This window comes from Fulmarus glacialis, unplaced genomic scaffold (genome assembly GCF_000690835.1).
Source record: "Fulmarus glacialis isolate BGI_N327 unplaced genomic scaffold, ASM69083v1 scaffold38545, whole genome shotgun sequence".
NCBI classification, from domain to species: Eukaryota; Metazoa; Chordata; class Aves; order Procellariiformes; family Procellariidae; genus Fulmarus; species Fulmarus glacialis.
The window spans coordinates 2,460-18,802 of record NW_009214317.1 but is presented as its reverse complement, the minus strand read 5'-3'; the positions used below and the strand labels follow the sequence as shown (position 1 = coordinate 18,802).

At 38.8% G+C, this 16,343-nt stretch overlaps 1 protein-coding gene across 2 annotated transcripts in view; it reads left to right on the top strand.

The window, feature by feature from the left end:
* SEC24C (SEC24 family member C) overlaps positions 1-15,486 on the top strand; it is a 29,359-nt gene extending 13,873 nt beyond the window's left edge. For both annotated transcript variants that reach the window (XM_009578516.1, XM_009578517.1), the window contains 16 exons: positions 259-386; positions 3,103-3,241; positions 5,170-5,285; positions 6,538-6,662; positions 6,910-7,101; positions 8,084-8,177; positions 9,390-9,506; positions 9,984-10,154; positions 10,544-10,640; positions 10,929-11,074; positions 11,560-11,698; positions 12,510-12,628; positions 13,014-13,193; positions 13,841-14,032; positions 14,451-14,540; positions 14,989-15,486. In XM_009578516.1, coding sequence (XP_009576811.1) covers positions 259-386; positions 3,103-3,241; positions 5,170-5,285; positions 6,538-6,662; positions 6,910-7,101; positions 8,084-8,177; positions 9,390-9,506; positions 9,984-10,154; positions 10,544-10,640; positions 10,929-11,074; positions 11,560-11,698; positions 12,510-12,628; positions 13,014-13,193; positions 13,841-14,032; positions 14,451-14,540; positions 14,989-15,129 — 2,186 coding nt within the window. In that variant the 3' untranslated portion in view covers positions 15,130-15,486. The remainder of the gene's footprint in view (positions 1-258; positions 387-3,102; positions 3,242-5,169; positions 5,286-6,537; positions 6,663-6,909; positions 7,102-8,083; positions 8,178-9,389; positions 9,507-9,983; positions 10,155-10,543; positions 10,641-10,928; positions 11,075-11,559; positions 11,699-12,509; positions 12,629-13,013; positions 13,194-13,840; positions 14,033-14,450; positions 14,541-14,988) is intronic.
* Positions 15,487-16,343: the final 857 nt, after the last annotated feature.

Here is a 16,343-nt window from a genome sequence, read left to right as displayed (position 1 = left end):
ATGCCTTTTTAGAGGTTTAAGTTGATGTGGAGTCAAATTTATTTGTTTTCAGTTAAGGGCTTTTATTATGCATAGTTAATCATAAAGAGGCACTTTGTTTGGGATTCAAGTTTTGCATAGATTGAAATTAATTGATTGTTTAGATAAGCTCTTAGTCTCTGTGGCTTAACAACACAGCTGAAGGTATCTTTGTTTCTGTTCTTGAATGTAAACTTAACTTGTACTGAAATTTGTGGAGATTTTTTCTTTGTTCCTCAGGTAACGCAAGCCCCCGCTACATAAGATGCACATCTTACAATATTCCCTGCACCTCAGATATGGCCAAACAGTCCCAAGTTCCCCTAGCTGCTGTCATAAAACCGCTGGCTACTCTGCCCCCAGAGGAGGTGAGAACCATGTGCAGAGTTACATATGCACTGTATGCACTCTGAAGTCGTCAGGAGAATGCTATTAGATGTCAACATTTAGCAGATACATTGAGAAGGAATGTTTAGGTAATGAAGACTAGTTAAGCATTGATTCTTCCACAAGCGTGTGGTAGAGATCTGTAAGGCAGAAGAACGTTGTGTTCAAAACATTTAGTATTTTGATCGCCGTGATAATTTCAACTTTTTTGCAGTAACTGTGAAGCACTATGACCAAATGACCAAAGTACTAGGATGGTCACAAATGCGTACGCTTCCAGTTGATCTCAATTTCTTTCTTGGCCTAAAGTATTTAAATGGTGATGTTAAGTCTTTTCTAGGATGTCAAGTTGTGGAATTGGATGAGAATGTATCAAGCAGCACTGGTTAAGCTGTCTAATGTGCATGTACATGCATAGCACTGCGTGGGGTGACAGCACAAGACTAAGTACTGGGCACTGCTGAGCTGCACTTGTATTTCTGCCCTTGCTCTGTGCAGCACTTATTTCCTTCTAGGTGTAATGTGACCCACTCTGTCTGGTTTTTACCCACTCAGTCTTGTTGCTGAGAACATGAAAGCTTCGAGAATATTACAGAGCTAGAAATGTTATAAAGTATTCTAAATACTTTGGCTACTGTGTAGTATTAGCCTGCTTGAAGCAGTGACATAAAGACAAATATGCTTGTTATTTGAATACATATGTCTGCAGTATTCTGTGCCCTGTTAAAGTTAACTTTAGCGTCTGCTGAGGAAAGGAATATCCTCATCCTTTTAAGGGTGTTTTTTTCCTGTTGCATTTCATTCATGTTCCTAAACTATGGTTTGGATTTTGAAAATTGGTTTGTGATAAAACCAAGTTGTGAAGTTAATTCCTGTATTGCTGTATTGTGGCTGGAGTTTAAAAGGAGCACAACAGGAGAATGTTATCTTGTGTGAGAAACCTGGAGGCTTGTGGAGCTGCACATTTTTAGAGCAGCTTTACAAACAACTAGTTGTTAGGTCTCCTGGTGTGTTTATGCTTTGAACAAACACTTGTGACATCCAGAAAAAACATGGCTAGGATTGGAAAATAGCCCTGAAGACTGGTCAGCTTCTAGCATTGGAAAGTTCGTTATGGCAAGGGCAAAGTCCCTGTGGAGGGGCCCTTCCAACAGATGAAGGCTCAGCTGTTCAGAGCAGTAAGACTGTAAACAGGGCTAAAGCTTAACATATCAGTAATGAGAGGATAAACGTCTCATGAAAATACAGCATTCAGATAAATCTAGAATATGTAAAAATTCAGCACCTGGTTGCCAGATACAGGACCTTTGCCCTGTGTTAATGCACAGTTCAGAAAGCAAAGCTTGAGGCTTCAGAAGGAAGTATCTCTGTGCCTTCTGGGAGTAAGTGGTTAGTGACAAGTTATGTGTAGCACTGCATGTTTACAGCACCCTTGTAGTTTGTTTGCATGCATGTTATTGGGGGAGAGGCTGAGGAAAAAAGCTTATTGTGTGGAAGTATAATACCAACATTGCCTGGCAGTCAGAAAACTTGAAATTTTGTTTCCTCTGAGGAGGTCAGCCTAGGCAATAGGAGCTGAGAAACGCTGGCCGCAAAACTATTGTATTGTCAATAAATGATTAGTGGGATTGAATGAGAGAGGTGACACATCTGTGGCATGAAGAGGAAGAAAGTGACTGGAGCGTTTGCTCAACTCCTACTCAATGAATATGTTGTCTCTTAAACATGATCAGAGGTTTAGGGTGGCTGAGAGAATTAAGACTGGACATCTTTAGTGTCAGAAAATTTAAAAGTAAGTAGTTAAACTTTCTTTTGAGCTAGATTCTTAGTTATGAAAGGTGCTTTGAACTATGAATGAAGCTTGTAGCTGCATAATTTTAAAGTGCATCCTGCTCATTCTGAGGTTGAGAAGCTGCAGAAGTTGCCAAGCATCTTATTCTGGTTTGGCTGCAAAAAGAATATATTATCAGTAATAGTTCAAAAACGGTATCACTACATAACAGTTTTGTGGACTTGCTATACAATGGGGTCAAGACAAGCAGAACTTATGGATATAATGTATTTCATGGTGGACTTAAAAAATAAGTCTTATCAGCTGAAATTTTTTAAGATAGTCTGGATGCTCTATGTTCTTGAATATATGGAATGCAATGACTGGCTTCTATTTTGTCAAAAAGCTTGCTTTTTACAAGGGAAAAATATAAGAGGTGAAGAGTTGCTTTTAAAACACCCAACCTGTGGTGAAATGTAAATTGTATGCTCACTCCCATGAGGTTATCAGAGCCATTCTTTGCATGGCTTCAATCTTTTGTGTTCACTCGGGATACATCTGTGCTGTGCAGTGTGGTCCTCCTGCTAGAGCTGCTAGAGCTCATGCTTCTCAAGCATATACTTCTCAAGTATATACTACTATATAAGGTAGTGCAGCACCATGCAGAAGTACTTGTCTGTGTCTAAGTGGGATAGTCCATTAATGACTGCAGCCCACAAAAAACTGCTGTGCTAGAGCTTCTGTTGAAAAGCATTTATGAAATACTTGTTCAGGCTTCCCCCACCCCCTGCACTTTCTCCACAGCTGCCAAAGTGTTAAATCCTATGCAGTGTACAGGGAGATAGTTTTAAGCTCTGCAGTGTGTGGTCACTTCTTCCTCGTCATCATGTGACCTTTCTTTTCTTTTTTTTCCCCTGCTTCTGCAGACCCTTCCTTACTTGGTAGACCATGGAGAATCTGGTCCTGTCCGATGTAATAGGTGCAAGGCTTACATGTGCCCTTTTATGCAATTCATTGAGGGTGGAAGGAGGTTCCAGTGTTGTTTCTGCAGCTGTGTCACTGAGGGTAAGGTTTCTTCTGGAAATCTGTCTCTAGGCTCTATTGGAGTGATCTTTGAACAAGATGCAAGTAAATAAATCTTTATCGTGTTATGATCATTTATAATGTATACTGTGCTTTAATGTGTGTTTAGTCATGTAAAAAAAATTGTTATAAAACATGTTCAGTGCTCAGTTCTGAAATTCTGTTAAAATTAAGTAGGTGCTTATGCATTGCAGTATTATTGTACCAAATTTTTAACATGAGGTACTTGTAGCATAATGTATGGTGGTTTGAAAAATTATTTATGCTATTTTCTTAGGGTATTTCAAACTTACATTTTTCTATGGCAGACTGAGATACATCTAGTCAGTAGCATGAGTTAGGATTTTTTTTTTTTTGCTCACAAAGCCTATTTAAACACTGCTTAGAGATGAGATTGCAACTAAATCTCCTACAGCTGAATAGGAGTGTTCAATCTTAGTTGCTCTTCTAAATTAATATAAAACATGCTTCCTTTTAAGCAGAAGTCACTATGTGCAGCTCATAGCATGACATCCATAGATCTGTTTTGAAGCCACGGTGGAATGTAAGGTACAATAAACCTTACGTTGATGTTTTGAGTGTTTTAATTTGGTAGCACTGATGGCTTTTAATGGGCTGTTTGTTCTTATCGCCTCAGTTATGCTGTACAACTGTTTGTACAAACCAGAATGGGAAGCTGACGAAATGGCCAACTTTAAAAAATTTTTTTGGCTGGTGATTTTCAGCCTGCATGCATTCCCTGTCCCTGCTCACTCAGCAGCTGTATGAATGGACTGTACCTGTAACAACTGAGCAGGGGCAGAAAAGAGAGGGATGCTCAGAGACTGCTGATGAAAGCAATGCTGTGAAAATATAATGTAGTTTTACCTAATACTTGAAAATAATTTCTGTTTTCTCTGCAAAAACAGTCAGATTTGTAGCTTGTACTGATGTGTACTTGGAGAAGAGAAGAGCGATAGGTGCTTTTATATATATAGTCGTAATGATGTCACTTTGTTTTCTTTTGAACTGTTGAAACTTTGAATGTTAAGAATAATTTAAAGGTGGTGAATACTATCATTACAGATAATCTCATTTTATTCTCCCCTGGAGCTATATAGGCATCTATAGCTGGAATATGTTTTGTCACCCTAGCAATTCTGCAGGAGGGACTCTCTGTTGTGGTAGTTCTTGGGGCACAAGGGAAATGCTTTCTTTGTTTCTGCAGCTGACTTTTATAGGTGAAAACTTAGCTTAACTCCTGATTTACCTTCCGGTGCCTGGTACCTGCACAAAAGTACTGGGCACTGGGCATGTGGTTACACTTTTGGTTCCTCCTCCTTAATGCTTTACAATCCACTGTCTTTTCTGACAAAAGGCTTATGGCAGTCTCTGCACCTGAGAGTGCCTAGAAGGCTTTACTCTTGTGCAGCATGGGAAGGGAAGGAAAAAGCTAACTCATAGCAAATTAAGGACCTCAATCATTTGGTAAGCCTGAATTGAGTCAGTAATGTTGTAGCCTGTAGTTTGCCTCAAACTCTATTGTAAGTAATTTGTTACTACTTCTACAAGATTGTTGTATTTTTCCTTTGGACTAAATCCTTCGGAAGAATCCTACGAGCGTGTTGTAGTGACATTTCTGATATGAAACATAAAATGAGAATGTAAAGGAGATTCAGGAAAAGTACAATAGTGACTATACAGTGTGCCACCTGATGCATAAGACAAACTGGAAGCAGTTTGTCTGTATTCCTTGGCTTTAAGGATGCTCTTAAATTGCATGAATATTTTTAGTAATACTTGCATGCTAGCACAGAGTGCTAGCTAGTTTTCCTGGAGTTTTATTTGAAACAGCTGTTGTCATGTTAGCTCTCTAGTCACAGTGTTTATCATGGGCGCATCACTAAACTTAATGTTTTTTCCTTTCCCAGTGCCACCTCACTACTTCCAGCATTTGGATCATACTGGAAAGCGAGTAGACTTCTATGATCGACCTGAGTTATCACTGGGGTCTTACGAGTTTCTAGCAACAGTTGACTATTGCAAGGTACAGTAGTATGTGTTTATTACTGTATTTTGTTTTGCTTTTAAATAAAAAGCTTATTTTCCTAAAAGTAAGAATTACTTTCTAGCTGCTTTCTAGCTGGCAGAGATAATCCAACCCACTTCATTGTGTAAGATAATGTGCTTGTCTGCTTACTTCCCAAAGTAGAGGAAGTCTTGATTACACATGACATAATATAATTTTGTTACAGCTGCCTCTGTCATTCTCTTCTGGAGCTATATAAGCAGCTATAACTCCTGTTACCTTAGCAATTCTGCAGGAGGGACTCTTTTGCAGTAGTCCTTGGGGCAGAAGGAGAATGTAGGAGAGATTCAAGGAAAGTACAATAGTAACTATGCAATGTGCCACCTGTTGCCTAAGACAGACTTTACCTATTGAACTTAAATTTCAAATAGTGGTTAAAAACACAAGAATAGTGTGGAAATATATATTGTCACACTTTTAAATTAAAGATTTAAATAACAATTAACTTCTAAGGAATAGGAAAAACATGTGCAAGGTGTTTATTAAAGCAACCTATATCCCTGCTGAAATAAATGATCGGAAAATAAATGCCTAAATGTTGCAACTTTATACTGGTTACCTTCTGATGCCTCAGCTTTACTTTGAGTTAAGGGAAAAACCAATTATCTTGCTTCTAACAGCATAAGAAGCATATTTAAATCAAATGAGATGCGTTCTTCCCAGCTTTCTTGAAAGTTCTTGTTTTGCTTTTGTTCTGTGTGCTCCTTCCAGTATGACCTATAGATTTCAGAAAACTGTTGACTGAAACAACTTTTTCTTTCCCGAAGTGAACCTGATATTTAAGTAGAAGGGAAAGGTTGCAGTTCACGGAGAGGAAAATCTTTTGCTTTATATTGATGAAATCACCTATAACAAGTCTGGTCAGATTCCAGAGTCTTGAGAACTAGTAGAAAACTTCCCTGTCTACTCTCCCTAGCGGGCCTAGTCATGTATGTGGATGATATAGTTGTGACTAGCCTGTTCTTCACTGAGCAATGGCAAAATTGGTCTAGGGCATGTAATACCAGTCTGTTTCAAGTACAGTGTGCTTACATGCATGTTAGTTGGGCAGGGATGGGGGAATGATCTGAAGAAACAATTAGTGCTCATGAGTAGAAAAGTACATGAAAGCTATTAGAGTTTTGACCAGCATTCATTTGTCTGTGTTACAGAGCTGTTATGTGGGCTGCATTACATGGCCATAATGTGACTTCTTCCCTCTCTTCCACAGAATAACAAGTTTCCCAGTCCACCTGCTTTCATTTTCATGATTGATGTGTCCTACAATGCTGTGAAGAGTGGCTTAGTGAGGCTAGTATGTGAAGAGTTAAAGTCACTCCTAGATTATCTGCCCAGGTAGGTATATTGTGTACTGCTGTAGCCAGTCAAAATGGGGGAAACTGTCACTTTTTCCCTTTAAAAAAAGCTAGAAATTAAAATATTATTTGATAATCCTATCAAGCTTTTCTTCAGAACAAGTCCAAGCAGAATATCTTTCTGGGTACTTTCTAGGTGAAAATAAACCCTTACCCCTTTTTGTGTTGGGTTCTGTGTAATGATTTCACTATCTACTTAGATGTGAAGGCAAGTATGTCTCTTACAGGGAAGGCAACATGGAAGAATCAGCCATTCGAGTAGGCTTTGTCACCTACAACAAAGTGTTACATTTCTACAATGTGAAGAGCTCACTGGCCCAGCCACAAATGATGGTTGTCTCAGATGTGGCAGATATGTTTGTGCCACTCCTTGATGGTTTTCTGGTGAATGTGAATGAGTCCAGGACAGTTATTGCCAGGTAATAGAAATTGATTTACAACATGTGTAGCAAACTTCTTGTTTGGTAGATTCAAGCATTGTGTGCTTATTTGTCACGTTGTTCACCTAGAAGTCACTCCATGTATTTTAACTTCCTATACTCTTTGAGATTAAGCTGGCAAAGTAGAATGGGAAAATTCAGGGAGTAAGGGTATATTTGGCTCGTAGTCCATCTTGGCAGAGGGTGCATATAAGGGGATTTAGCGCAGAAGGGCATTTCTGTGAAAAAACAAAACAAAACGCAACCAGAATGATGCAGAGTGGAAGTCGTAAGAATACTGAATCACTGTCTTTAAGGCAACTGCCTAAATAACTGTGAACTGAGGCAACAGTGGTGTCTAATTTTGGTTCTGTGGAGAAAATTGAGTGGAATAGAGAGGACAAAATCTAGAAGAAGAGAAAGAGAAATTAGCAAAGTTTTGGCAAACTATTTAACACAATACTTGAACTGTAATTAACTATAGTGTGTAGCTAACTATGTTTTGGGAACTAGACCTGGCATCGCATGTTTTTAAAGAAAATTTCTAGCCTGTTTTGTAGTGCATTAACAAGCATAAATACAAAACTGTGGATTAAACCTATTAATCTTTGAATAGTACACAGGATGCTTGGCAAAGAGAGGCCAAGAGTCACTAGTCTTTCCTAAGAGTTTACTTACCAGTATATATTGGAATATATTAAAAGAGCAGAAATACAGAAGAGCTGTTGGAGTAGGCATCAGTTGAAGCTATACAGCAAGCACTGAGGGTATGGATGAGAGAAGCCAATGAAGAATGACAAAGCATCTTTTTTTTCACAGATAAATGATGAGATGCCAAATACTGTAAAAATTATGCAGATTTACAGACACATTAGGGACTTTTGTTTAAACCACCTCAATCTCATAGGTCATCAACTGCAACTGTGTGGCTTTTCCAATTAAATGGAATCTTGAATTCCTGCTTTTTCTTGTTCTTTGCTAGTTTGCTGGATCAGATTCCAGAAATGTTTGCAGACACAAGAGAAACAGAAACTGTTTTTGCACCTGTGATTCAAGCAGGGCTGGAGGCGCTGAAGGTTAGTAAACGCATTGTCATGGCAAACTGTGTTCAGACTGAATACTCTGAAGTTCATATTGTGCTAACACACACTAATTCTAAAGATAACAATTCTAAAGCTTTTCTTAAGTCTCCTTGTGGTAGATGTGCTACATGTAGAGAGTACGTGGCTTATTCTTCAAGTGCATGTACCTCTGGTTATATGTAGCTAGCTATCTGTTCTCTATCCAATTTTTTTTAATAATTTTTGCTCGAAGTACAAGACATGTGACTTAATCTCAGTGACCTGGCTGGGTTTTGCTTTGAACAGTTTATAGAACTTACAAAAAAAAAAAAGACCCTCCAACATTAAAACCAAGTGCTGAAGTCTGTCGTGTCTCATTGAGGAGCTGTGTAATGTGATGTCTTTCTAATTCCATGCTTAAAGCTCTGGTATAATCTTAAATAAAAAGAGAGAATGCAATTTGTTGAAGTTGCCCACAACAATGTGCTAACCAAGTAAACCCTTCCTAAAGTTTTGCCATTCCAGTACTTCATCCAGATCATTACATGCATGATTTAACTCCAACTTGTATATACTGATCAAATTGATTGCCTGTATGATTCCATCCAAAACTGTTCATAGAGCTCTATTTGTCTGTCATGTAACTCCTTAGAAGTCTCTCTTAAACTCAGTTTCCATGACAATTGTTCAATCAAGAAATAATATAAATTACTAATTGATTGTTTACATACTGCATGTGTCAGAGAAAATAACCTACTAAACATTGGCTAGTGTTGACATAGGTTATTGATTTAAAATTAATGGTCTGTTGAAGCTTAGATTACAAAATCCTTTGCCATCTCTGTGACTCTTCCTTTTCCACAAACTCAGTAGCTGCAAATCAGATTTGTGCAAATCAGAAACACATTTGCACAAAACCTTTTGTAGCTGAGTCCTGCTTACTGCTCTGTGTCTTCTTGGAGCCAGTCCTTTTCTCCCTGCCATGGAACTAGCACACTCCAGTAGAACTGAAACTTGCTTTTCCGAAACTGACCAGTAAGCTGTGCTCCCTGTGTTGGATACCACTGAAGTCACCAAGTGATCACTGAGCCTGTGTGTCTGATAGAGTGCCTTCCTGACATAAAGTGAAATAATGAAGATGCTTGAATGCTTGTTCTTGAATCATAGTTTCCCTTACAATTTTTATAAATATTTCTAACCTGTACTTCTGCACTCGCTTTCCTGCAGGCAGCTGAGTGTGCTGGCAAGCTCTTCATTTTCCACACCTCTCTGCCCATCGCAGAGGCCCCAGGGAAGTTAAAGAACAGGGATGATAAGAAACTGATCAACACAGATAAGGAGAAGGTAATAATGACTTGCATGATGCTTAAATTATAGGTCTATATAATACTTTTCATGAGATAAAATAACTCTGAAGCAACATTAAAAAAATTATAAGGGTAGCACGTAATGTAACCATCCCAGCTAATATCTTTTAACATTGCACTTTTATCTTCTGTTCTGAAGCAGAGCTGTGTAGACTTGACATCATAAGGACAGCTCTGGTATGAGAACAAGAAGAGGTAGATCTAGATTCTTATACAGAATAAAATACCGTAGCTGGGTTAAAGTAAATGTGCTGAACTTACAATTAAAGCGAGATGTGTAGTAATTTTTGTAATATTCAACAGTTCTTCAAAGGCAGGGTCAGGAAGAATTTATATGATTCTAATTTCCCTGAAAAGAAACTTAAAATATAAAAGCGTATTAACTGGGATTATAAACTGGATCTCACTTTTCTTAGCACGAACTTCTGATCTCATCTCTGACTTCCTTTCTTAGACTTTGTTTCAACCGCAGACAACCTTTTACAACAACTTGGCCAAGGACTGTGTGGCCCAGGGCTGCTGTGTGGATCTGTTCCTATTCCCAAACCAATATTTGGATGTGGCGACACTAGGTGTAGTAACTTACCAGACGGGAGGCTCCATTTATAAGTATGCGTATTTCCAGGTAAGAGCGACATTGACTCAGACTGGTATTTGATCTAAATAAGAATTATTGTTTAGTTAAGAGTTCTTTTTCATGGTGTGAGCCATAGTGAACAAGTACTTCTTTGGAAATAAATTGCTACTTAAATGTCAAGATTTTCACCAAAATTATTTTGTTAGCTTTATGTCTTTACACAAAATGTCTCTGTTAATAACAAAAACAACAACAAGAAAAGCTCTGCTGTTACCTTTTGGCACAATATTTTATTAGCAGGGCACTGAGCCCTGTATGATGGCTGATTTTTAGAGTAAGACTGCAGGAGATAGTATCTGGTTTTAAATTACTTTGTGGTTTATGAAGCAACTCTGATTTATGGGAGTATGAAACTTGAATTATTGGTTGTGTTCTAGCTGGAGACAGACCAGGATAGGTTCCTGAATGACTTGAGAAGAGATGTCCAGAAGGAAGTGGGATTTGATGCTGTAATGAGAGTGCGCACAAGCACAGGTGGGTGTTAGCACAAATGAGTCTTAACAAATTGACCACTTCAAGCATGTCATATGAGAAGTAACAGATTTTTCCCTAATTTAAAACATCTTGAGACTAGGCTATGCAAAAAGCTCTGCTAAAGCTTTGAAATTCTAAGACTTTTGTTGAGACTGAGCAAAGATCCCTGCTGGAATCTGTCAAGATAACTTAGTGTTACCGATGATGGGGTTTTCAGGGCTCCAAAGGCTGTCTGTCTTGTTATTCTGTTGAAAATCGTGGTTCATATTGGGTTTTTTTCTTTTTTAGGTATTCGAGCAACTGACTTTTTTGGAGCTTTCTATATGAGCAACACAACTGATGTAGAGATGGCAGGTTTGGACTGTGATAAAACAATCACAGTGGAATTCAAGCATGATGACAAACTGAGTGAAGACAGTGGTGCACTCCTTCAGGTGAGGGGATAGGCTTTCTAGGAGAAAGAAGTGAGTTGACGGTTTAGAATTGTCAGCAAAACTGTGTTAGGGGGGAACCAAATCTCAACTGGGGAGAGTGCCAGTTGCAGAAGAGGATGAGGTCGTTCTGAACTGAATTATTAGACACTCCTTCAAGGAACTGTTCGTTCTTTCTTTTTGCCCCTTACTTATACCCTTAACTTTTCAGCGTTTTTGTTCTCAGGGTGACCTAAACTGCTTCAATCTACAATCTACTTTCCAAGATCAGTTTCCTTAATACAAACTGCTACCATTGCTGCTTGTTATCTTTCATTGACCCTGATTCTTAGCATATGCTTTTAGCTTATCATGCAAGACTTCTACATAATGATCTTATTTGTTTAGGCATTTGAGTCCTAGTTTTTAATGAGGTATATTCAAACCCTGCCTTTCTTATTGTAGCAGGACCTCATTTTTCTATATCCTGGCATTTTTGTCTCCTACAGTGTGCTCTGTTATATACAAGTTGCGCAGGACAGCGACGACTCCGCATTCACAACCTCTCCTTAAACTGTTGCACACAGCTTGCCGACCTCTATCGAAACTGTGAGACAGACACGCTCATTAATTACTTGGCTAAATATGGTAAGGGTAAATACGCTAACAAGAATTGCAACCTTTAACTGCTGTTAATATGCCTGTTGTCATCCAATGACACCTGTTTATTCTCTTTGCATCAAATGTCAGGTGGGAATCCTGATACTTCAGTCATTTATGGGAAAGAGCATAAAGCTGTGATGATAGTGTTGTTGCTTAGGACAAGAGGTACAGATAGAGGGTGTAGGCTTCTCCTTCATACAAATTCTTGTCTATATTTTTTTAATAGAGGTTTGTATTGACAGCTGTCTGAATTCATCTTTGTATTTATTTTTGGACTGTTTTAGTTCATTCTTTAACTGTTCCAGAATTTTGCTCCGGGAATAGGAAATGGTGGCCTTTGCTCATAGATTTGGGTTAAATATCATACTATCGCACCCTATTTACCTTTCTAGTTTGCAGTAAAAGCCTACAAATCCAGCAGAGATTTAGAGTTGTGTATGTTTATTGCCATTAAAATGTAAGAAACAATCCATTAAAGAAAGATGGCCAGGCTATAAAAGGAGTTTTTATAGTACCCCTTGCTTTCAAGTATGACTAAGTGTATTTTAAATGGGAGATAAAGAGTTGAAGAATGTATAGAAGATATATATTGAAGAAAAATAAAATGGAGTAAAGGAGCTTCTTCAGATCTTCAATAGGAATGTATCATCTCTTTCTCACAACTTTGAAGGGGAGGGAAAAAATACTTTCATAAACAATAGTTGGTTAGATTTACTTTGTGGAAGTAGTGTTGGGTTTTTTACTGTTCATGAGCAATCACTTGACAGCCATCCATTTCTTTCCTCTTTCTGTGCAGCATATCGTGGAGTTCTGGGTAGTCCAGTAAAGACTGTACGAGATGCACTGATCAACCAGTGTGCCCAGATCCTAGCTTGCTATCGAAAGAACTGTGCTAGTCCCTCTTCTGCTGGCCAGGTAAGCTCCAATGCTTTCACTTGAATCACAGGCTCGGATATTAAAAGGTGATGAGAGCTTCTTCCTACTTAACCTACTCAAAAAAAAAAAAAAAAGCTTTGCTCAGTAGAAATTTGCAAAGAGAAGACTCAAGGAAGTAGAGAGACTGCAAGTAAAACTATAGTTGAGAATGGCTTCTTGGACATCTGTCTGGAGACCAGGAAGCACTGCCTGGTCCAGGGAAAAGTTTTATGTTATTTTTGCAAATCCATGATATAATTAGACTATCAGCTTTCACTCCTCACAGCTGTACCACACTTTGTTGGTTCATGCAAGCCTCATTTTGTCAAACATAAGCTTATTCAGCAAGACAGCTGACCAACTTCTCTCTGCTTGTGACTTGTAGCTGATTCTCCCTGAATGCATGAAACTGCTTCCTGTGTACTTGAATTGTGTGTTGAAGAGTGATGTCCTTCAGCCTGGTCCGGAGGTCACAACGGATGACCGTGCCTACATTCGTCAGTTAGTCACATCCATGGATGTTGCAGAAACAAATGTTTTCTTTTATCCCAGGCTTCTGCCCCTGGTGAGTAATTCAGGATATTCTTACCACTTGAGGCTTGCTATTGTCTTGACTTATCATAAGGACTGGCATTTATATTTTAGCAAAGGAAAGCGATTTGAGAAGGATTTGGGATCTGCCATCTGTTGGGATACTTCACTTAATTTCACTCAGTGATAGATGCATTACTGTATCTTGTGAATTTGCTGGGGGATTTTTTTTCCTGAGCTGTTAGCATGTGACTAGGGGCAAAGAAAACACTTTTGACCCTTTTAGAAGTCCTAAAGCTTCTTATAACTTCATGTTGTAATTTTCATCATTGCAGGGCAACTCCACGTACTATTCTGACTTTTCAGTACCATAGTTGTTGGAATAACACTAACAACTAATTACATTCCTACTCCAGGAGGCAATATTGGAACTACAGAATAATTTCTCAGCAGCCTTACGTTCTCTTTCACTGACCAAGAGTCTGATCTGCTTCTGTGTCACATTCAGTAAGAAAACTAAGCTAAAGAAGATGATACTTCAGTAACAGCTATTGCAGTTTTATAAGTTGTAGAAATGAGAAAACCATTGGGGTGTTAGAAGCAGAAATATTCAAGGCTTCATAAGATGTTCTTGTTTTATAACCTTTATTTTATTTTATTTTTTATTTCACTCTAAAACAGACCAAAGCAGATGTTGACAGTGACTCCTTGCCAGCAGCAATCCGGAACTCAGAGGAACGTCTTTCCAAGGGTGACATATACCTGCTGGAAAATGGGCTGAACATCTTTGTGTGGGTGGGAGTCAACGTGCAGCAAGGCCTGATCCAGAACCTCTTTGGAGTGTCGTCCTTCAGTCAGATTAGCAACGCCTTGGTGAGCTGGATGGCAATGCGGGAGCTAGTGTCTGTGATAGTCGTCTAAAACTTAAAACAATGAGAAAGCAAGTTGAGAAAATAGTGTTAATTTTTCATACTAGGAACAAGAGCAGCACAGGTATGTGAAACTATACTGGAAATGTACTGGGCATGTCGGGCATGCTTTTGCCTAGCTTTATTTGACAAGCCACATCTCCACTGATGGTGAAGAGAACAGTCGATATGTAAATGGAACAAATAATTGACCTTTAATTCTGGTATCATGTTATATTCTCTTTTAACTAGTTGAGGTCAAAGAGATAGTATGTTAGTGGGGGTAGATGTATCTCTACCCTTATGTAATATGACAAAACTTGTTTTGTTTAATGTTGCTCTACTTAGCATGACTAATGGGGATTGGATATCTTTCATTCCAGAGTACCCTGCCTGTCTTGGAAAACCCCTTTTCAAAGAAAGTACGATCTATTGTTGACATGCTTCAAGTGCAGAGATCCCGCTACATGAAGGTAAAAATGTTGTCCCCCATTCGTAGCTTTAAATCCCCTTCTCTCTTAGCAGAGCAGGTGATGCCTGGTAATGCTGCAATGCTGAACTTATTCTTCCTAACCTCATAAATGTGATTTAAACATAAAGTTTTCAAGGATCTGAAAAAAAATTTTGTTACTAGTTTTGGAGTTCTGTGCTTACCATAGTTCTAAAACTAAAATTTTTCAGACCTATTATAATATACTACTGCACAAACCACATACGTGGTATTTTCCTTCTATTTAGAAAGGATTGAGACTTAACCCAGCTTAGTTACAGAATTCAAAGCACGTAAGCCATATATGCTGTGATTCTGGTAATCTATCTTTGGATTTTGGAGCTATTCAGCTTTTTGCTCTTTTTTTCCAAGAACATTAATTTTGCTAATTACTCACTGTTGGTTTTGTTCTTGGTTTTTTTTTTTTGTAGTTAATAATTGTGAAGCAAGAAGATAAGCTGGAAATGCTGTTCAAACACTTTCTAGTGGAGGACAAGAGCCTGAGTGGGGGGGCTTCATATGTGGACTTCCTGTGTCACATGCACAAGGAGATTCGGCAGCTACTGAGCTAGAGGAGGGAGTGGTGCTGGAACTCAGCAGTGACATTTCAGTCTCCACTAATGACCTGATCAGAAGGCCCAGCGCCCTCAAAAAGGACAACGTAGAAATCTGTACAATTCCATAATTTTTAATACACATTGCATAAGCAGAAATCCTTTCAACCTCTCCCAGTCCTGTATGAGAGATGAAAAATTTTCCTGGTGAGGGCTAAAAAAAAAAAAAAAAAAGGCCTTTGATACCAGGTCTTTTACTTGTATCTAAATTGTTTCCTGTGCTTGGCAGGAGTTCACCCCCCGACCCCATGCTCGCTAATCCTGTCGTAATGAATGTAGATTTTTTCAGTTCACTGTACATGATTCAACATTGGGTGAAAAAGCGATAACTCTTCAAAACTTCTGGTAGTTGCTGTGTGTTTGTATGGGCGCGTGTGCATGCTCCAAGTGTGAAGAGGATGCGCAGGTTGGGAGAACAAGAGACAGGTCAGGTGATGGGAGCTGGAGCAGCCAAACATTTTGTGTCTCCTTCTCTTAAGAGATAAATATGACGTTGCAGAGCACAGATGTATCATGTGGCTGTCTGAACCAAAAATCCATGAAAAATGAAATGAGTGGTAAGCCAGGAGGCGTCAGGGCAAATTTCTTTCCACAATCTTCCCTGTACTATACGTTGCTGTGCAGATCTGTAATGGAGTAAGTAATAGTTCAGTCAGCAACAATCAACGGCCTTTGAACAGCATAGGGGTAGAGATGGTGCTTCCTGTTGCGTGTGTGGTGAGTCCTTCTCATTGCATGGCTCTGTAATGTCCTACTCAATCCATGTTCTGTGGCCTCTCCTGCAGAGCTTACCTGTCTATCCAGATGGTGGTGGGAACAAAAGCCTCTTAACCTTAAGCAGAAAATACTTTTAACAAGGTGATGTGGGGCTGTGTAGGAACTGGGTGATAAGGAAGTGGCCATTTTCAAATATATTATTGTGAATTATTGCAAACAAGCAGGAATTTGAGTTATACTGATGCAAATTTGAGACTGCTTTGTACCCTGGAATACAAGGAAGGGGATACAAAAACTAAGATTTAGACTATACTGTAGTAGGTATTGCAAGTACCTGATTTCGGTTATTGAAAGCATCTGGGCCATAGTGAAGAGTTTCACTACTGGATGTTTATACCCTCCCCCATTCTACCTACTGATCAGCTTGCGCAAAACCTTTTTATAAGCCTGTTTGT